Genomic DNA, 17,444 nt, shown 5'->3' with positions numbered 1-17,444 from the left:
TAAAGCAGAAATAGATGCTTTTCTGGAACTCTTGCTTTTTTGATGATCCAACAGATGTTGGCTATTTGATCTCTGGTTCCTCTGCCTTTTCTAAAACCAGCTTGAACATCTGGAAGTTCACGGTTCACGTATTGCTAAAGCCTGGCTTGGAGAAGTTTGAGCATTACTTTACTAGCATGTGAGTTGAGTACAATGGTGTGGTAGTTTGAGCATTCTTTGGCATTGCCTTTCTTTGGGATTGGGATGAAAATGGACCTTTTCCAGTCCTGTGGCCACTGCTGAGTTTTCCAAATTTGCTGGCATATTGAGTGCAGCACTTTCACAGCATCATCTTTCAGGATTTGAAACAGCTCAAGTGGAATTCCATCACCTCCACTAGCTTTGTTCGTAGTGATGCTTCCTAAGGCCCACTGACTTCACATTCCAGGATGTCTGGCTCTAGATTAGAGATCACACCATTGTGATTATCTCAGTCGTGATCTTTTTTGTACAGTTCTTCCGTGTATTCTTGCCACCTCTTCTTAATATCTTCTGCTTCTGTTAGGTCCAGACCATTTCTGTCCTTTATCGAGCCCATCTTTGCAAGAAATGTTCCCTTGGTATCTCTAATTTTCTTGAAGAGATCTCTAGTCTTTCCCGTCCTGTTGTTTTCCTCTATTTCTTTGCATTGATCGCTGAGGAAGGCTTTCTTATCTCTTCTTGCTATTCTTTGGAACTCTGCATTCAGATGCTTATATCTTTCCTTTTCTCCTTTGCTTTTTGCTTCTCTTCTTTTCACAGCTATTTGTAAGGCCTCCTCAGACAGATATTTTGCTTTTTTGCATTTCTTTTCCATGGGGATGGTCTTGATCCCTGTCTCCTGTACAGTGTCACGAACCTCATTCCATAGTTCATCAGGCACTCTATCTATCAGATCTAGGCCCTTAAATCTATTTCTTACTTCCACTGTATAATCATAAGGGATTTGATTTAGGTCATACCTGAATGGTCTAATGGTTTTTCCCTACTTTCTTCAATTTCAGTCTGAATTTGGCAATAAGGAGTTCATGATCTGAGTCACAGTCAGCTCCCAGTCTTGTTTTTGCTGACTGTGTAGAGCTTCTCTATCTTTGGCTGCAAAGAATATAATCAGTCTGATTTCAGTGTTGACCATCTGGTGACGTCCATATGTAGAGTTTTCTCTTGTGTTGTTTGGAAGAGGGTGTTTTCTATGACCAGTGCTTTCTTTTGGCAAAATTCTATTAGCCTTTCCCCTGCTTCATTCCTTACTCCAAGGCCAAATTTGCCTGTTACTCCAGGTGTTTCTTGACTTCCTACTTTTGCATTCCAGTCCCCTATACTGAAAAGGACATCTTTTTTGGGTGTTAATTCTGAAAGGTCTTGTAGGTCTTCATAGAGCCATTCAACTTCAGCTTATTCAGCATTACTGGTTGGGGCATAGACTTGGATTACTGTGATATTGAATGGTTTGCCTTGAAAACAAACAGAGATCATTCTGTCGTTTTTGAGATTGATTCAACTACTGCATTTCGGACTCTTCTGTTGACCATGATGGCTACTCCATTTCTTCTAAGGGATTCCTGCCCTCAGTAGTAGATATAATGGTCATCTGAGTTAAATTCACCCATGCCAGTGCATCTTAGTTTGCTGATTCCTAGAATGTCAGCGTTCACTCTTTCCATCTCCTGTTTGACCATTTCAATTTGCCTTGATTCCTGGACCTAACATTCCAGGTTCCTATGCAATACTGCTCTTTACAGCATTGGACCTTGCTTCTATCACCAGTCACATCCACAACTTGGTATTGTTTTTGCTTTGGCTCCATCCCTTCATTCTTTCTGGAGTTATTTCTCTACTGATCTCCAGTAGGATATTGGGTACCTACCAACCTGGGGAGTTCCTCTTTCAGTATCCTATCATTTTGCCTTTTCATACTGTTCATGGGATTCTCAAGGCAAGAATACTGAAGTGGTTTGCCATTCCCTTCTCCAGTGGACCATGTTCTGTCCACTGTCCACATTCTGAAAAGTTAAGATGAAATTAAAAAGAAAAGTTTGGTGATTGGGTCTATCATATCCCAAACCAAGACATGAAGGCCATTTGCTGAAGCCAATACCCCACAGGTGCTGTAGGTGAGCGTGTAGGTGACCGATGGTCATGGCAGTGCACACACACACACAGACAAACATATATACACACACACACACACAGACACACACACAGAGTGAAACACACAGACACAGACACACACACACAGATAGAGTCAAACACACACACACAGAGTCAAACAGACACACACACACACAGAGTCAAACACACAGACACAGACACACACACACAGAGTGAAACACACAGACACAGACAAACACACACACAGATAGAGTCAAACACACACACACACACAGATAGAGTGAAACACACAGACACAGACACACACAGAGATAGAGTCAAACACACAGACACACACACACACACAGAGTCAAACACACACAGACAAACACACACACACAGAGAGTCAAACACACAGATACACACAGACACACACAGAGTCAAACACAGACACAGACACACACACACACAGACAGAGTCAAACACACAGACATATAGACACAAACACACACAGACAGATAGAGTGAAACACACAGACACAGACACACTCACACAGATAGAGTCAAACACACAGACGCACAGACACACACATAGATAGAGTCAGACACACAGACACACACACACACAGAGTCAAACACACACACACAGATAGAGTCAAACACACAGACACACACACAGATAGAGTGAAACACACAGACACAGACACACACAGATAGAGTCAAACACACAGACACACACACACACAGATAGAGTCACACACACAGACACACACACACACAGAGTCACACACACACACACACACACACACACACACACACACACACACGTCCTTGCTCGGTGAGAACAAGCAGGGGCCCGTTTCAGTTTGGCATAGATCCACCCTTTCTGTAACTCCACAGAGTCTTCACACTCCCTTCGCTTAGAATACTTTCACATATGAAACCTTTTCATCTTTTCTCGGAGAAGGAAATGGCAACCCACTCCGCTACTCTTGCCTGGAGCATTCCGTGGACAGACGAGCCACGCAGGCTACAGCCTACGGGGTTGCAAAGAGTCAGACACGACTGAACGCACAGGACACCTCTTCTTAGAAGGAAAACACATATAAGCTCCAAGACACACTCTGAATTTTCCATTTGGTCAGAGCCGGGGGTCAGGACCACGGAAAGGGGAGGGCACGTCTGCCCCGGGCCCCATCCCATGCTCTGCGCCGAGTTCCGCTGGGCTGCGGCTGGAATTAAGGCCCAGGGGCGCAGGGTGTCTGAGGCCCGGTGGCCCTGGGGTGGCCCTCCAGGCGGTCCGGGCTCTCACAGAGCATGCAGGGGGCCATCCCAGTGCCTCAGCCCAGAGATGGCATGGTCATGACCCCGCCTCTCAGCCCCGGGTCCAAGTGAGGGACACTGTGTGTTCCACTCCGTGTTTTGGACTTTCTTCTCTTGAACGTGTGTCAGAGGCTGCTTACTTCCTAATTCAGCCTCTGTTCACAAACCATCCGCTTACTTCCTGTCCACACTCGCCACAACTCAACATGCCCGTGGGTTCCGCCCGCACCTGGGAGCTGCCCGCTGACTGAGGCCCATGCGAGTCTCCCCCACTGGCCCTCTCGGAGACCGCCTGCTCGTGTCCTCAGGGCAGTCGCCGCGGATGAGGCCACCCCTGGGCTCAGGGTGCTGGGTGTGGGTTTGTCTGCAGCCCTCTGCTCCCGGCAGGCCAGCCTGGAGCAGGAGCAGGCTGTGACCTGGAGAGGCGGGTGGCTTGTGTCTTCCAGTTTCCCGGCTGGAGGAGCGGGAGTCGGAGATGAAGAAGGAGTACAACGCGCTGCACCAGCGGCACACGGAGGTGGGTGCTGCCCAGCCCGGCCGCCTTCTGTCTTCCCGGGGCACCCCTGCTGAACCGGAGGGCATGGACCCTGCGCGGCCGACGCCCGATCCCTACGCTCTGCCTCCTCCTCTGTCGGAGCCCTGAGAGCAGTGGCCGGGGCGGGAAGGCAGCGTCACACAGATGTGTCATCTCCACAGATGATCCAGACCTACGTGGAGCACATCGAGAGGTCCAAGATGCAGCAGGTTGGGGGAAACAGCCAGACGGAGGGCAGCCTGCCAGGGCGGAGGTAGGAGCCAGCTGCACCCCAGCGCCCCGACCCCAGGCTCAGGAAGGGCGTGTCTGGTCGGAGCATGTGGCGTGAGTGAGGCTGTGTGCTGAGGAGGCACCCAGCGGGTGCGGGGCTGTGGGCAGTCACGAGTTCCCTGGGGAACCGTGTGGTTGATCCTGATACTTGCCGATTCCGCGTTGGTGAATTCGCCTACTCTTGTAAATGTACTTGTAGCCTCAAAACCAGCACTCAGAGCACTTGGCAGTCACCTGCAGGTGTGCGCAGAGCGTGACAAGTGTGAGTCACAGGATGCCAGCTGGGGTGGCACCAGGTGCCGCTCCGTCCCCAGCAGACATGCCCAGGGATGGGGTGGGCGGGGTCCTGCAGGATGCCAGGGCCTGGGGCCGGTCAGCGGGAATGGGAGGCGCCCAGCCCTGACCGCATCCTCTGCGACGTGTTAAGGGTCACCACGTGCTTCTGCACCTCATCTTTTCTTTCGTGAAATAAAGGAAACAGGATCCACCAGGATGGGAGGGGGGTGAAGACTCCCTCTGAGATGCGTGTGTGCGTGTTTGTGCTGACTTTGTCGGCCACGACCAGCTCGAGTGGCGGGAACTGGCTGTAGGAGTGGGGGAGGCCCCTCCCCCTGGGGGCCCAGCAGACACAGCTGTGCACCCCACACCAATTTCATTCAGGGAGCAGAGACACCTGCAGAGGCCAGGCTGGTCCTGGTCCATCTTCAGTCAGGACAGAAGCACACTTCCATCCCCGGAGAGCGCACAGTCGGAGGCCTTCTCCCAGGCTGGAGGAAGGAGGAGGGGCTTAAGGCTGGACCCCAGCGCCCCTTGCCCCCCAGTGGAGTTGCCTCTGCAGCTGCGGCCCTTTGTTCTCCCACAAGTGCCTGAAGCCCCTGGTCCGTCCCGTAAAGGCTCCGTTTTCTCAGCGCCTCCTTGGTGGGTGATGTCTGCAATCAAGATACCTCAAGCTCGTCCAGGCCGGGCCCGCCAGCTCCTCGCCCGCTGTGGTCCGCACAGCTGTAGCGTCCTCGGATCCGAAACCAAAGTGCAATGTGTCCGCAAGGCCTGGCAGAGCCTGGGAAGGATGGGCACCAGGCCCCCAGCCTGTTTTCAGATGGTCTCGCTGCTTCTGGTGGGGAGAGGGGCTCCAGCCACTGTGGATGCTTCCTTTCTGGAAACACGAGTGCCCCAGGAGAGGGTGTCGGGTCATTATGTGACCCCAGCTCTGTGAGAGTTTAGTGAGGGAATATGTACCAGAGTTTGTTCAGATACACAGCCTCTGTAGACGTTGCTTCTGGATGAGGTTTGTCTGAAGGTGGGCAATGTCCATCTCCAGGCTGCCGCTGCCCGACACCACGGACGCCTCACGCCTGCCACGAGTCATGGAGGGACTTCCCAAGCAACCGCAACGAGTACCAGCCTCGAGTTGGGGGCTCCCTCTGTAGTTCTGGGGCCCACCTCCCGTCCTCCTGGGTGTGGCTTCACCGTCGCCCTCTTCAGGCTCTCAGGCTCTGCTAAGACTCCTCCAGAGCAGAGCCCCAGGGAGGAGACCCCTGCCTGCAGAAAGCGGCGTGGGGGCTGCCGCCTGTGCCCCCTGCCCTGGAGGGGAAGAGGCGCCTTCCTGTGTGTGTGGAGGTTGTGGCCAGAGCAGTGCCTGTGTGGGAGGCTGAGGGCAGGGCCATGCCTGGGCCACGCCCGTCGCCCTGCCAGCTGGCTGGCCTCCTTTGGCTTCACCTTCGCCGCAGGGCGCAGCATCGCTTGCTCGTGCCTGCAGCAGCATGTAGAACTGGGCTCTGCCGCCCTGCAGCCCCGCCTGGACCTGGGTTGTGATCGAGAGGTTCCGGGGCCCCGTGCGTGTCTGACGGCCCCGGGCAGACTCGAGATGAACACGTGGGTGGCAGCCTCACCCCTGCGTCTAGACAGCACCCTGATGGGAGGAGAGGGAGCACCGTCCCGCTGGGGCCCGTACGGCAGGTTGAGGGGAGGCCCGCTTTTCTCTGGGGTACATCCTGTCCTGCCGTGACTCTGGATCCTGTGGGGGCTCCCCCAGGAGGGCCTCTTCCTTAGCACTAGCCCCTGAGCCTTGGCCGTTTCCCTCCACCCCTGGCCGTGTCATGAACCTGTGTGTCTAGAATAAAACTGATGAGCATGTTTGTGCCGCGAACGTGGCGTGTGTGACCGTGTGCCCTGCCACTGCGCGGCTGTGCCTGCGTGTGCTAGGGCGTCTGGGGGAGGACGCTCGCCCCCCACCCTGTCTGAGTGGGTGCCACCTGCCGTCCAAGCCAAGAAGGTGTGTGTCTCTGTGTCCTGTCTCCGTCTGGAGTAGGCGTCTGCGTGTCCCACGTCAGTCTGTTCCTGTGGGGCCCATTCCTCTCCGTGTGCCCACACATGCCCCCAGCCCCGACCATCGCCCTCTAATGTTGTCTTCTTGTCTCGCCCCCCCGCCCCATGCCGCCCCCACTGTGTGCTGCCCCCACTGTGTGCTGTCCCGCCGTGTGCCGCCCTGCTGTGTGCTGTCCCACCCCGCAGTCCTCGCCAGTCTTGGAGGAGAAGGTAAAGCCCGCAGCCATCCCTGGACCTCGGGTTGGGGGAGCCCGGACGGCTGCCAGGGTTGCGCGTCGATCGCATGCTCCGGACGCACGTTTACAGAGCCTGCGGCTGAGGAGGGCGAGTGGGTCTCAGAGACGGGAGCAATGCAGGCCCCACTGGTCAACACCCGCCGGCCACAGGCTAGACCTCATGTCCACACCCCAGGAGGTGGCAGGTGCCGGTGAAGCCCCTGCGCCTGGCATCAGGCAGCCTAGCTCAGTCACTCAGCCCAGAGCCAGAGGCATGCCATCTGTGAGCCATGTGGCTCTCTCAGGCTGCAGCCTCGGAGGTGGACGGGCTGAAACAGGAGGATGTGCTGGCCAAGCGTCGGACCGGGCTCTGGATGGCCAGCCAACGGCAATCCCCAGCGAACACTCCTGAGGCTCAGAGAGGAGAGGACGTGGGACTCATCCCTCGTGAGGATTTCCATCAGGGATCTGGGCCTGGCCATCTCCACGCGTGCACAGAGCCGTGGAGGCGGGTGATGGAGAAGAGTGCCGTCCTGGGAGGCAGGTGGCCCCATGCTGCCCCTACCGTCATATTGCCCTGTGGCACCTGGTGACAGCCTGGCCCAAAGGACCCTGGTGTGCAGCCCCCCATCAGAGTTGGGCCCGAGGAGAGGAGGCCCCCACACCGGAGCCCCATGGAGGAGCAGCAGCGAGCAGGGGCTGGGAGCCCCAGGGAGGAGCCCGCAGGCTGCGCTGCCTCCCTGGACGCCCGGGGCCAAGGCCTGCGGCCAGCAAACAGCCCTGGGGAGAACCATGGTGGATTTACGGACCCAGCCTGCCTAGCTTGCCATCCGGGCTCCTTCTAAGTAATGGCTGAGCCTTGTAGAAAGCACCGTCTGTCTCGGGGGACGAGGGCTGACGGAGGAGGCACACAGGATCGTCTGCGGGAAACCTCCAGCCCCCCAAGCCTCCTCTGGCTCTGTCCCCACAGAAGAGCCCCGGAGGGCACAGCCAGGCCCCAAGGATCCAGGACGCTGCTCTGTAGGGGCAGCATCCTCCTGAGCAGGACAGACAGGCAGGAAACGGGGGGCCCAGCCGCACCAGCCCCGGAACTGTGGGGGAATCCCCGGCAGAGACCTCCTTCCTGGAGTCGTGTCCCTGGCCGTTCCACCTGCCTGTCCACCACTTGCACCGCCAGGCACTGTGAAGAAGGCTCCCCCCTCCAGACAGCCCAGCCTCTGAACCAGCCCCTGGGGACCCCTGAAGCGGCCTCACCACCCCCATCTCAGCGCCTATGTGAGGGGTCCAGATGCCTGGCCTGACCAGGCTCTGAGCAGGATGGACTCTGTGCCGCCCGGGGCCTGACCCTGTGCCTTCACCACTAACAGCCCGGAGTGTCTTCCAGGGACTGACCGGCCACGGCAGGTGGCTCTGAGCTTCCATCCAGCCTACTGGACGTTCCCAGTTTGCTTGCGGAGCTTTAAAAGGAGGAACCGCTGGGAGCGAGAAAAAAACTCGTGTGGCTGCAGACAGCACGAGCTCTCTACTCCAGACCCAGGGCTCCTGACAGCAGTGACGGGACAAGCAGCAGGGGAGAAAGGTTGACCCCTCCTGACCCTTGGAGGCAGAAGCTTGGCCAAGGAGAAGCCAGTCGTGTCGCCGGCGGAGCCACAGGGCCGCCGCAGGCCCTGCCGTGCAGGCCTCTGTCTACAGTGGACGCAAATGAAGGGGTGGTGACGCTGCAACAGGGGGATGGAACGAAGGACCACTGCGGAGCAGAGGTGCCCCGGGCGAGTGAGCAGGCTAGTCAGCCCGGCTGCAGTCAGTGGGGGTCTCAGGCGCCAGGCCCAGACGGTCACGGCCTACTCAGCCCTGGACAGGGGCGTCGGGGGGCAAACCTAGCTGCACCGTGGGTGCCCGTACGTCCAGGAGGGGTTTGCAGCCCTGCCTCGGGAGCCCCTCCTCTAAACCCTCCCTGTCCTCTCTCTGCCTTTCAGCAGGAAGGAGCGCCCCACGTCCCTGAGCGTCTTCCCCCTGGCCGATGGCTCGGTACGTGCACAGATGGGGGGCAAGCCCGCGCCTGCCGGGGACCACTGGCACCTGAGTGACCTCGGCCAGCTGCAGCTCAGCTCCAGCTACCAGGTTTTGTAGCCGTGCCGCGGAGTGGGGGCCCTGCCTTGCCCCACTGTGTCCAGGAGGGTGTGGTCCGCACGGGGTCCCGGCCGCTCTGGGAAGCTGCCTGTGCTAGGGCGAGCCCAGGGCAGGGCTGAGCACAGTGACCATCCCTCACCACACCCCAGACCAGGCTTCTCCCCGTGCGTGGTCCTGGCGTCCCAGATTTGCGCTCCAACTAGGAGAAGGCCGGAGGCCGGGGGTAGCTTCTCTTCTCTGGGCTGTTCTCCCTGGCCCGCCTGTGCTGATGACCTCCAGGTCCAAGCTTGAGAAGGTGGACATCCGGGCTGCCCAGCTTAGTGAGCGGTGCCCTGCCTCCCAGCACTGGGGTCCTGCAAGGCCAAGGGCAGGCACGCATGCAGGGCTCCCCGGCACTGTCCGCATGTCTTGGTCTGTGGGCTGCATCAGCCTGGAGAAGGCAGGCCACGGACCTCCTGACCGTGAAGAGGCCACCTTGTGGGAGACGAGGCCGCCCTGGGTCCGGTGATGCCCCTCCGAGGCCGTCAGAGGGTGCCTGTGGGCGGCAGAGCCTTTGGCCTCCAGGTCGGGGGTGGACCCGGGCCCAGGCCTCCCTGTAGCTTCCCCCTGGCCTTGCAGCACCCGGCCAGGCTTCAGGAGGCTGCCAGCTACCAGCTGTGTTGGAAAGTGAGCCCACTCGCTCTGCGTTTGTTCTGCGGAGTAAGCCTCGTGCCCACCAGTTACTGAGGGTCCCGCCGGCAAGTGGGGTCTGGGCAGAAGGCTCCCCAGGGCTCCTGCCGAGCGCGTGGGCCTCAGAGCTGCAGGGTGGGGCGGCCACCCGGACGGTCCCTCACGTCCTCACCACGTCTCTCCTCCTCCTGCGTTGTCTGAAATCGTCCTCTTTTAATAAACCATAGTCTTATATGTTTTAGTTCATAGGTGTGTTTTGTTTGATTTCTTTTAACAATTACTTTTAAGTTCTTTTTATTTTATGCTGTAGGTTTTCAGGTTTTCCTAATTTTTAAATTTGTTTTGTTGTTTTTGTTTTGTTTTTTGTTTTTATGTACTGTACTTTCAGTGTTTTAACCAAACAGTTGTGGCTCCTCATGGGAGGCACGGCCGCTGGGATGTGGGATTTGGAGTGGCATTTGGAGGCCACTGCTGCACGTTGGTGTTAGAGGTTGGCAGGTTTCTTTAGGTAAGTAGTGGCCAGGGAGTGTCCTGTGGGTAAGTGGTGGCCTCTTGTAGGGCAACGGACAGCTCGGGGAGCCAGGGAGGCCTGGTGATGCCGCCTCACCCCCGCAGTGATCACCAGGGTCAGGAGGCCCAGGGAGCAAAAGCGTTCAAGTCACAGACAGGCAGGGAGCATGGCTGTTGAGTCAGGTGGTCTGGAAATGTGTGCTTCCGTGTGGCGTGGGCTCACGTGGCGCCCCGTCCTTGTGAAATCCCGGGACACCAGCCTCACGCCCTGGCCTCCTCGGGCACCGGCAGGAACCCTCCCCGTGGATCACGCAGGCGCCTCTGTCGCGTGGGCGGACAGAGCACAGGGGGCCGTCACGGGCCCACAACATGCACGGCGCTGTGGGCAGGAGAGGGTTTGTCCTTTACAAATGGGCCCTAGCCTGCAGAGCCCAAAGCCAAATCAAAAGTGTTTGTAGGCGACCTCTCACCGCGGCCCATTGGCAACGCGGCCAAGTGTGGTTGGCTGGGGGGCCGTCCTGTGCCCTGTGGGGTGTTGTGGGCACCCCACCTCCACCCACCCCCAGCTCTGGCTCTGACCACCACAAATGTCTCCAGACACCACCAAGTGTCCCCTAGGGACACAGCCGCTGGGATGAAAGCCCCTCCTAGCGGTGACGCAAACGGTGGAGGCGTCTCAGCCCAGGAGGGGTGGCACCCGGGGTGACCAGGCGGGGCAAGGCAGATCTCAGAAGTTCCCAACCAGCTCTGACCCCCGGTCACCTGGAGGCGGCCCCAGGAGCCCAGTCGGCCTTGCTTAGTTACAGGCAGGAATCCCAGCTTTGCTCCAGCTTCACGGAGAAGGCTGTAGCCCACCATCAGGTCCTCTGGAAGCACCAAGGGGAATGTGTGCCCGGAGGGGACACAGGGCTGTCCCCCCCAAGAGACTGTGCCCCTTCTCTGCACAGGCGAGAAGCTGCGGGCCCCGGGCTCAGTTCGCAGAAGATCAGGGGCTGCTGCTACTGAGGTTCCCCAGGAAAGACGGATGGAGGGGAGCACAGTATTCAGACAGTGTGTTCTGTCTCCAGGGAGATCCTTAAGGTTGACAGTCGACAGCAGTTTTTACTAATGTGGTCTTTTTGCACTCCTGAAATATTTGGGGGACATCCCATTCTGCGGAAGTCGGGCTTCAACTTGTTTGCACTTGCGCGGGTGTCGAAGGCAAACTTCAGTTCAGCTGGGCCGTGGAGGTTAAGTGAAGCCCGTCCCCTGGTGTCTCTTTGTTGGGGAGGGGCCACCGCTGGCAGAATTGGGGCGTCACAGCCCCTGACTGTGGCCGGGGCAGGAGGGGTCCGCCCTCTAGGGCCTCGCAGAGGAGCGGTAACTTGGTCAGAAGGCACCCCGGCCTCCCCAGCCCCCTCCCCCACTGGGGGCCCTCTGCCCTGCCCTGGGCTGTGGCTTAGCTCCGTCCACCCTCCAGCTGCAAGGGGCTACCTGCCCCATCCACATAACTTCGTGTCTGTCCTGGGGAAGCCTTTTAAATAAGCTGTACCTGCCCCTGGAGAGCCAGAGGCTGCAGCCAGATGAGCCGAGTGACAAGAGGAATCAGCCTGGTGGGAGAGAAGTGCCCCCCCGTCCCATTCACTCTGGCCCCAAGTGCTGTGTTACTGCAGGGTGACAAAGACCCCAAGTGAGGGGGCCTCGAGGCAGTGGATGTCACCTGCCCACCCACCCTGCGCGGTCCAGCCGGCCTCCCGGGGGCGAGACCCGCGCCTCGAGCCTCCCTCTATCTGTGTTTGGCCCCAGTGTCCACAGGACGAGATGTCCGAGTCGGGCCAGTCCTCAGCAGCGGCCACGCCCAGCACCACGGGCACCAAGTCCAACACGCCCACATCCTCCGTGCCCTCGGCCGCAGTCACGCCCCTCAGCGAGGGCCTGCAGCCACTGGGCGACTACGGCGGCTCCAAGAACAGCAAGCGGGCACGGGAGAAGCGCAACAGCCGCAACATGGAGGTGCAGGTCACACAGGAGATGCGCAATGTCAGCATAGGTACTGCGCCCGGCCCCCCAGTCCCCCAGAAGAACCCCCCCGACCCTCCCGCCCACGCTGGCCTGGCCTGGGGTCTCTGGACAAGGGGGCCCCAGGGCAGCCACAGGGAGTGCCAGGAGATGCTGGCCACCCCCAACCCAGGCTCCACTGTGTCCCCCAGGCATGGGCAGCAGTGACGAGTGGTCTGACGTCCAGGACATCATCGACTCCACCCCAGAGCTGGACATGGGCCGGGAGCCTCGCCTGGACCGCACAGGCAGCAGGTGCTTGCTGGGCCCAGAGCCCGTGCCGGGGTCGGTGCCCCCAAGAGAGGTGCCTGCAGCTCCTCCGGCGGGAAACGCCTGGGGTGCTGACCCAGCACCTGCCACTCCTGCCCCTGTGCCCCCACAGGGTGCCCCATGCCCGGTCCGGCGGTGCTGGCGTCGGCAGCCCCACGGGGCGCCCCATGCCCGGTCTGGCGGCGCTGCCCGCTCACTGGCCTCCCTCACCCTGTGTCTTCGCAGCCCGACCCAGGGAATCGTGAACAAGGCTTTCGGCATCAACACCGACTCCCTGTACCACGAGCTGTCGACGGCGGGCTCCGAGGTCATCGGAGACGTGGATGAAGGGGCCGACCTGCTAGGTAACACCGCCATCCCCGGGCCTGCTGTGGGTGCTCTTGTTTGTGATGAGGGTGGAGTCTCTGTGAGTAGTTCTTTTACCAGCTGTAAATGTGGAGGGTGCCGCCCTGCGGGGTTTGCGGTGCTCACAGAGTTGAGCCACTAATTGCAGACGACACCGTCACCCCAAGAACAGTCCTGTCCCCGGTAGTCCTCAGTGGCCCCTGCGCCGAACCCCTCCCACCTTCAGGAGATGTTCTGGGAGGGTGGCTGTTGTTAGCTCTTCCAGTTCGCGAGGAATGTGCCCAGACAGTCAGCACCCTCCACGAGTCTGAGATGGTGCAGGGAGAGCCCATGTGGCCCCGAGGCCGGGCTGGGGCCCTCAGGGCAGTGGTGGCAAGTCCTGCAGTCTCCCAGGTTCCGCCCCACCTCTGGACCCGGCATGTGTCCAGAGCGGAGCCTGGAGAGGCAGCCTTGTTCCTGAAGCGTCCGTCCTGCTCCAAGCCAGCGAGGCGGGCGCCAGGCCATGGTTCTGGTGCGTCCCCTCCCAACCCCCGGGGGGCGGGTCCTCTCATTTCTCCTTGGGCTGGGGCAGCAGCTGGAGCCTGCACCGCTGCTCCCTCTGGACGTGTGTCCCCCGGGCTGGTAGCGATCCTTCAGCGGCATCTGGGAGCCCTGCCTTCTGACGTGTGATGGTGTTTGACCAGCTGCTGCTCGAGGAGGCAGGGCTGTCCAGCATCCCAGAGTTTTTTTTGTCAGTCCTGCTGCTGCTGTCTCTCCCCTGACAGACACGCCTGCGGGCGCTCAGGGCATCTCCACAGCGGGTTCCCGTGTGGACAGTGCCGCCCAGCTGGCTTGCCAGTTGCCACACCGCCGGGCCTGACCCACAGACGAAGGGGGCCCAGCTGGCATTTTCAGCCGGCACAGCCCTGCCTCCTGTGTCTAGTGGTTCCCAGGAGCCGCCTCTTACTCAGGGTCAGGGCTGCGGGCTGCCGCAGCACCGGGGCTCGGCACCAGCACAGCTGTGCCCAGCTGTGAGTGAACAGTCATGTGCATTGGGGCACAGTGAAACACACACATGAAACTCACCACCGTCTCGGCTGTCAGACGCACGTTTCAGGACTGGGAAGTACGTTCACACTCCGTGCAGGAGGACTGAAAGCATCCCCTCTAAGATTAGGGACAAGACAAGGATGCCCACTCTGGGCAGTAAATATTTTTAATGGAATCTTTCTCCTAAGAATTATATAAAAATACATATTTTTAAATATAAAAAACTATTAGTATTCAAAAAAATCTACTAATTAGGAATAATCACCTTTAATATTTTGACATCTTTCTGCTCTTTTTTTACATATTTCAGCTAATATCATATAAATTTAATTTTTAGGCATTTTTCTCAATTTTTGAAAAAGGGTACATGCTGGTAATAACGTTAAATAATTATCACACCCTGCGGATAACAGAGTAAACACCAAAGCAGCTCCCCCGCCCTCGCCGTGTCATGATGAGAGATCCCCTCACCAGCACGTGTGCCCAGAGTGTGGGGCAGCCACGTACGTCCAGCCTGTTCTCTGTGCTGATGCTAATATTCCCCCGAATGACTAAGATTCCGTGGCACGTTTTACCTTCCTTATCTTCACGTCACTGCAAATGACCTGATGGGTTCCATCTTGGTTCTAAATTTTACAGTTCGACTTCCACTCTCATAGCCACTAGCGGGCTTAGGTCTTTGCCAGAGTGTCCGGTGATGTCTTCAGGAGAGGTTTCTAGACATGGGTCCCCCCGGGACAGGTGTGGACTCATGGGGACGGGCGGCAGGCCAGCAGGGCCGGGCGCGGCTGGGAGGAGGCACCTGGGTCCAGGCTCTGGTCCCTGGAGCGAGCGCCCTCCTGCCAGGGAGGCTGCGAGGGGCTGCGGGCAGCCTCGTGCGCGGCAGAGCTTTCGCACCAGGGCCCTGCCCGCTTGGAAACCGTGCAGGCACAGGACACTGTGCACTTCACTGTCGGGGGTGGAGGCCCGCTCCTGGCCACCCTGATGGCGGGGGGTCTCAGGGACGATGCTGGGCCCCGGGCTTCGTGCCTTTCCCCGTTCGTGTCATGTGACAGGATCCCTGCATTCATCACGGTCCTTACGAGAAGAGGGACGCCAGCTCGCTCCATGAACGGCCACCATTGACCCCTCGCACTGCTGGTGGCCCACGTCCCAGATGAGGAAAGCAGGGTCACAAGGGTGAGGTGCGAAGGCAGAGCCAGGACTTGACCTCACACCCAGCCCGGGCAGCGGCCCTGCCCCGATCAGCAGCTTTACAGAGGTGGGATGTCCACGCCACACAATCTGTGCGCTCCTCACTGTGTGACTTCTGAACACTTCACCCGCCACCCCAAACAAGCAGCGGTCCCCGCTGCCTCCCCCGACCCCGTGCCACTGTTCCACCTCCTGTCTGCAGACGTGCCTCCCTGGGCACTTTATGTCAGTGCGTTTTGCATCTGCCTGCCTTCACTTAGCAGAGTGCCTTTGAGCCTCATCCGTGTAGGAGCGTGTCAGGATCTCATTCCTTTTTTGCGGCTGAATAGCGTTCCAGTGTGTGGACAGACCACACTTCGTGCTCCGTTCAGCCACCGAGGAGCATTTGGGTCGTCTCCCTTTCGGCTGTCGGGACTGAGGTTTCTGCCTCGCTTGTGGCACCTCACCTGGTTCTTAGAGATTGCTGGAGCTCACAGGCCTCCTCGCTCCCTGGCGGCTCTGGGTGGCCTGCCCGTGTCGATCCCTCCCGCTGGCCAAATCTCCTGCCCCACGGCCCCAGGCTGCAGGGCTGGCCCCTCCCTGCCATGCCCACGGCTGCAGTGCTGATGGTGGGTCCACTCTCGCCGTGTGGCCGTCCCTGCCCTCCCACCTCGGCGCCTCCCCGGCTGGCAGATGCTGTGGCACTTGGCCACCTCCTGTGGTTCAGGTGGCACCACCCTGGATGTCAGTCCCTGTAAACCACACACCAGTGAGTGTTACCTGGAACCGCAGGACTGAAGCCGTAGGTGAAGGTGGGTCACCAGCCCCCAGCGTGATGCGCACAGGGTTCCTGGGGCTGGCTCCCTGGAGCGGGGGTGCCTGACCTGATCTTCCCGCGGGAAGCCCTAACTAGCACCTCAGATGAGTCTGCTCCGAGGGGCTGCAGGGAGAGCTGTCTTCTCAGCTAGGGGGTGGGACCCTGAGTCCCGGCACTTTGTCGGGTGGAAGGCCTCTTGGGCACCACTCAGCTCTGCTGGAACAAGACCCTGCTCCTGGGGGCGACGGGCCTTTGGGGGCCTTTCTGGAGGCTTCAGTGTGAGGGGCACAGGCAGGACAGGCAGCCCTGAGGAGCTGAGGAGGGTGGAGAGCTCTCGGGACGTGTGGACGGAGCCCTGGAGCGTGGGGCCGGCCCTGTGTCCAGGGATGAGCTGGACGGTTGAGCTGGGGCTCTGCTCTTGTGCCCAGAGTCCGGCTCAGCTGGAGGACGCGTCAGCGACGGGAAGCCCGGTCCCCCGTCACTGACGCCAGAAGGTGCCCGATTGTGGCTGACAGCATATGTACTGGAGTCGTTGAATAGCCACTTGGAAAAAATGAAGTCTAATCTAACCTCACACTGTGCACATAAGTAATTTCTAGGTGGATAAAGATCGAAATGTAAAAATACAAGGATAACAGAACTGGAAGAGGATATCGGAGAGTATTTTCATAATCTGCGCCTCTCTTCATGGCCAAAGCCTATATATATATATATGGTCTCTATCATTAACATTAAAAGAAGTAACATACAACAGGAAATGAGTAGAGAAAAAAGTAGGACATTCACAGGACCCACAAACCTGAAAAGCTGCTCAACTTCAGGAAGAACACAGAAATGAACCGTGAGAGTATAGAGATAACTCTCTTTCCTCAAACGATTGATGAAAATGAAGTGGGTGCTGTCCGTGCTGCGGTGGGAGCTGATGGGTGACGTGGAGGCCATCTGGGCCTGCAGGAGCTAGGCCACTGTTCCTCCGATAGGGCCAAGCATGCCCACAGGAGCCCATGCACGTGCTGTGGTGCCTGCACAGCCCTGGGTCGAAACGCCTATCAGGGGAGCTGCGGCAAACAGTGGGGCGTCTCCACGTGGATGCTTTCAAGGTGATGGTTGGAGCGTTGCCCAAGACGATGGAGAGTGTGGTCGAGATTTTGTTTTTTAAACAGTGATGTCTGTGTAGATAGAGGTCTGAGAAGAACACCAGGTTCTGGAGGCAGCGACTGTGGCGCCTCCAGCAGAGTCCGTCGCTTGTCACTTCCGTTGGGTGACTACACCATTTCTCTCTGCGTGAAGTGAACCATATGGAAGCGCACCATTCCATCAAGTCTTCAGCTGGGTAGCGGGGAGCAGTGTGGCACAAAGAAGGGCCACCCCACCCCATCCTGACTCAGTGATTTCCTCCTGGCAAGGGAGAGGGCCCTGGTCGTCTGGCCGTCCTTGACCTGAGGTCTTGCCCTTCACCTAGACCTGGGCTGGCCAGGCCCCATCCCCACCCCCGAGGCCAGGTCCGTGTCGGCAGCTCACCCACTCTGGGGGCGCTTATGAGGCTGGACGCCCAGCACCCACCAAAGCCCCCAACACAGGCTTGGCCTCACGGGCGGGTGGCCCTCCTGATTGGTGGGGGGAGCAGAGAGGGCCACGCCCACCCCAGGCCCGGGTACTGAGGGCCGTGCTGTCCCAGCCTCCCCTTT

At 58.7% G+C, this 17,444-nt stretch overlaps 1 protein-coding gene across 1 annotated transcript in view; it reads left to right on the top strand.

The window, feature by feature from the left end:
- MAPK8IP3 (mitogen-activated protein kinase 8 interacting protein 3) overlaps window positions 1–17,444 on the top strand; it is a 44,274-nt gene that overhangs the window by 14,978 nt on the left and 11,852 nt on the right. Inside the window, exons 3-9 of the mRNA XM_052636292.1 lie at window positions 3,878–3,948; window positions 4,128–4,219; window positions 6,748–6,771; window positions 8,753–8,897; window positions 11,871–12,114; window positions 12,275–12,377; window positions 12,618–12,736. Of these exons, the coding sequence (XP_052492252.1) occupies window positions 3,878–3,948; window positions 4,128–4,219; window positions 6,748–6,771; window positions 8,753–8,897; window positions 11,871–12,114; window positions 12,275–12,377; window positions 12,618–12,736 (798 nt within the window). The remainder of the gene's footprint in view (window positions 1–3,877; window positions 3,949–4,127; window positions 4,220–6,747; window positions 6,772–8,752; window positions 8,898–11,870; window positions 12,115–12,274; window positions 12,378–12,617; window positions 12,737–17,444) is intronic.

Source organism: Budorcas taxicolor, chromosome 2, assembly GCF_023091745.1.
Source record: "Budorcas taxicolor isolate Tak-1 chromosome 2, Takin1.1, whole genome shotgun sequence".
Lineage (NCBI taxonomy): Eukaryota > Metazoa > Chordata > Mammalia > Artiodactyla > Bovidae > Budorcas > Budorcas taxicolor.
The sequence above is the reverse complement of the archived record's forward strand: the minus strand, read 5'-3'. Positions and strand labels throughout refer to the sequence as shown.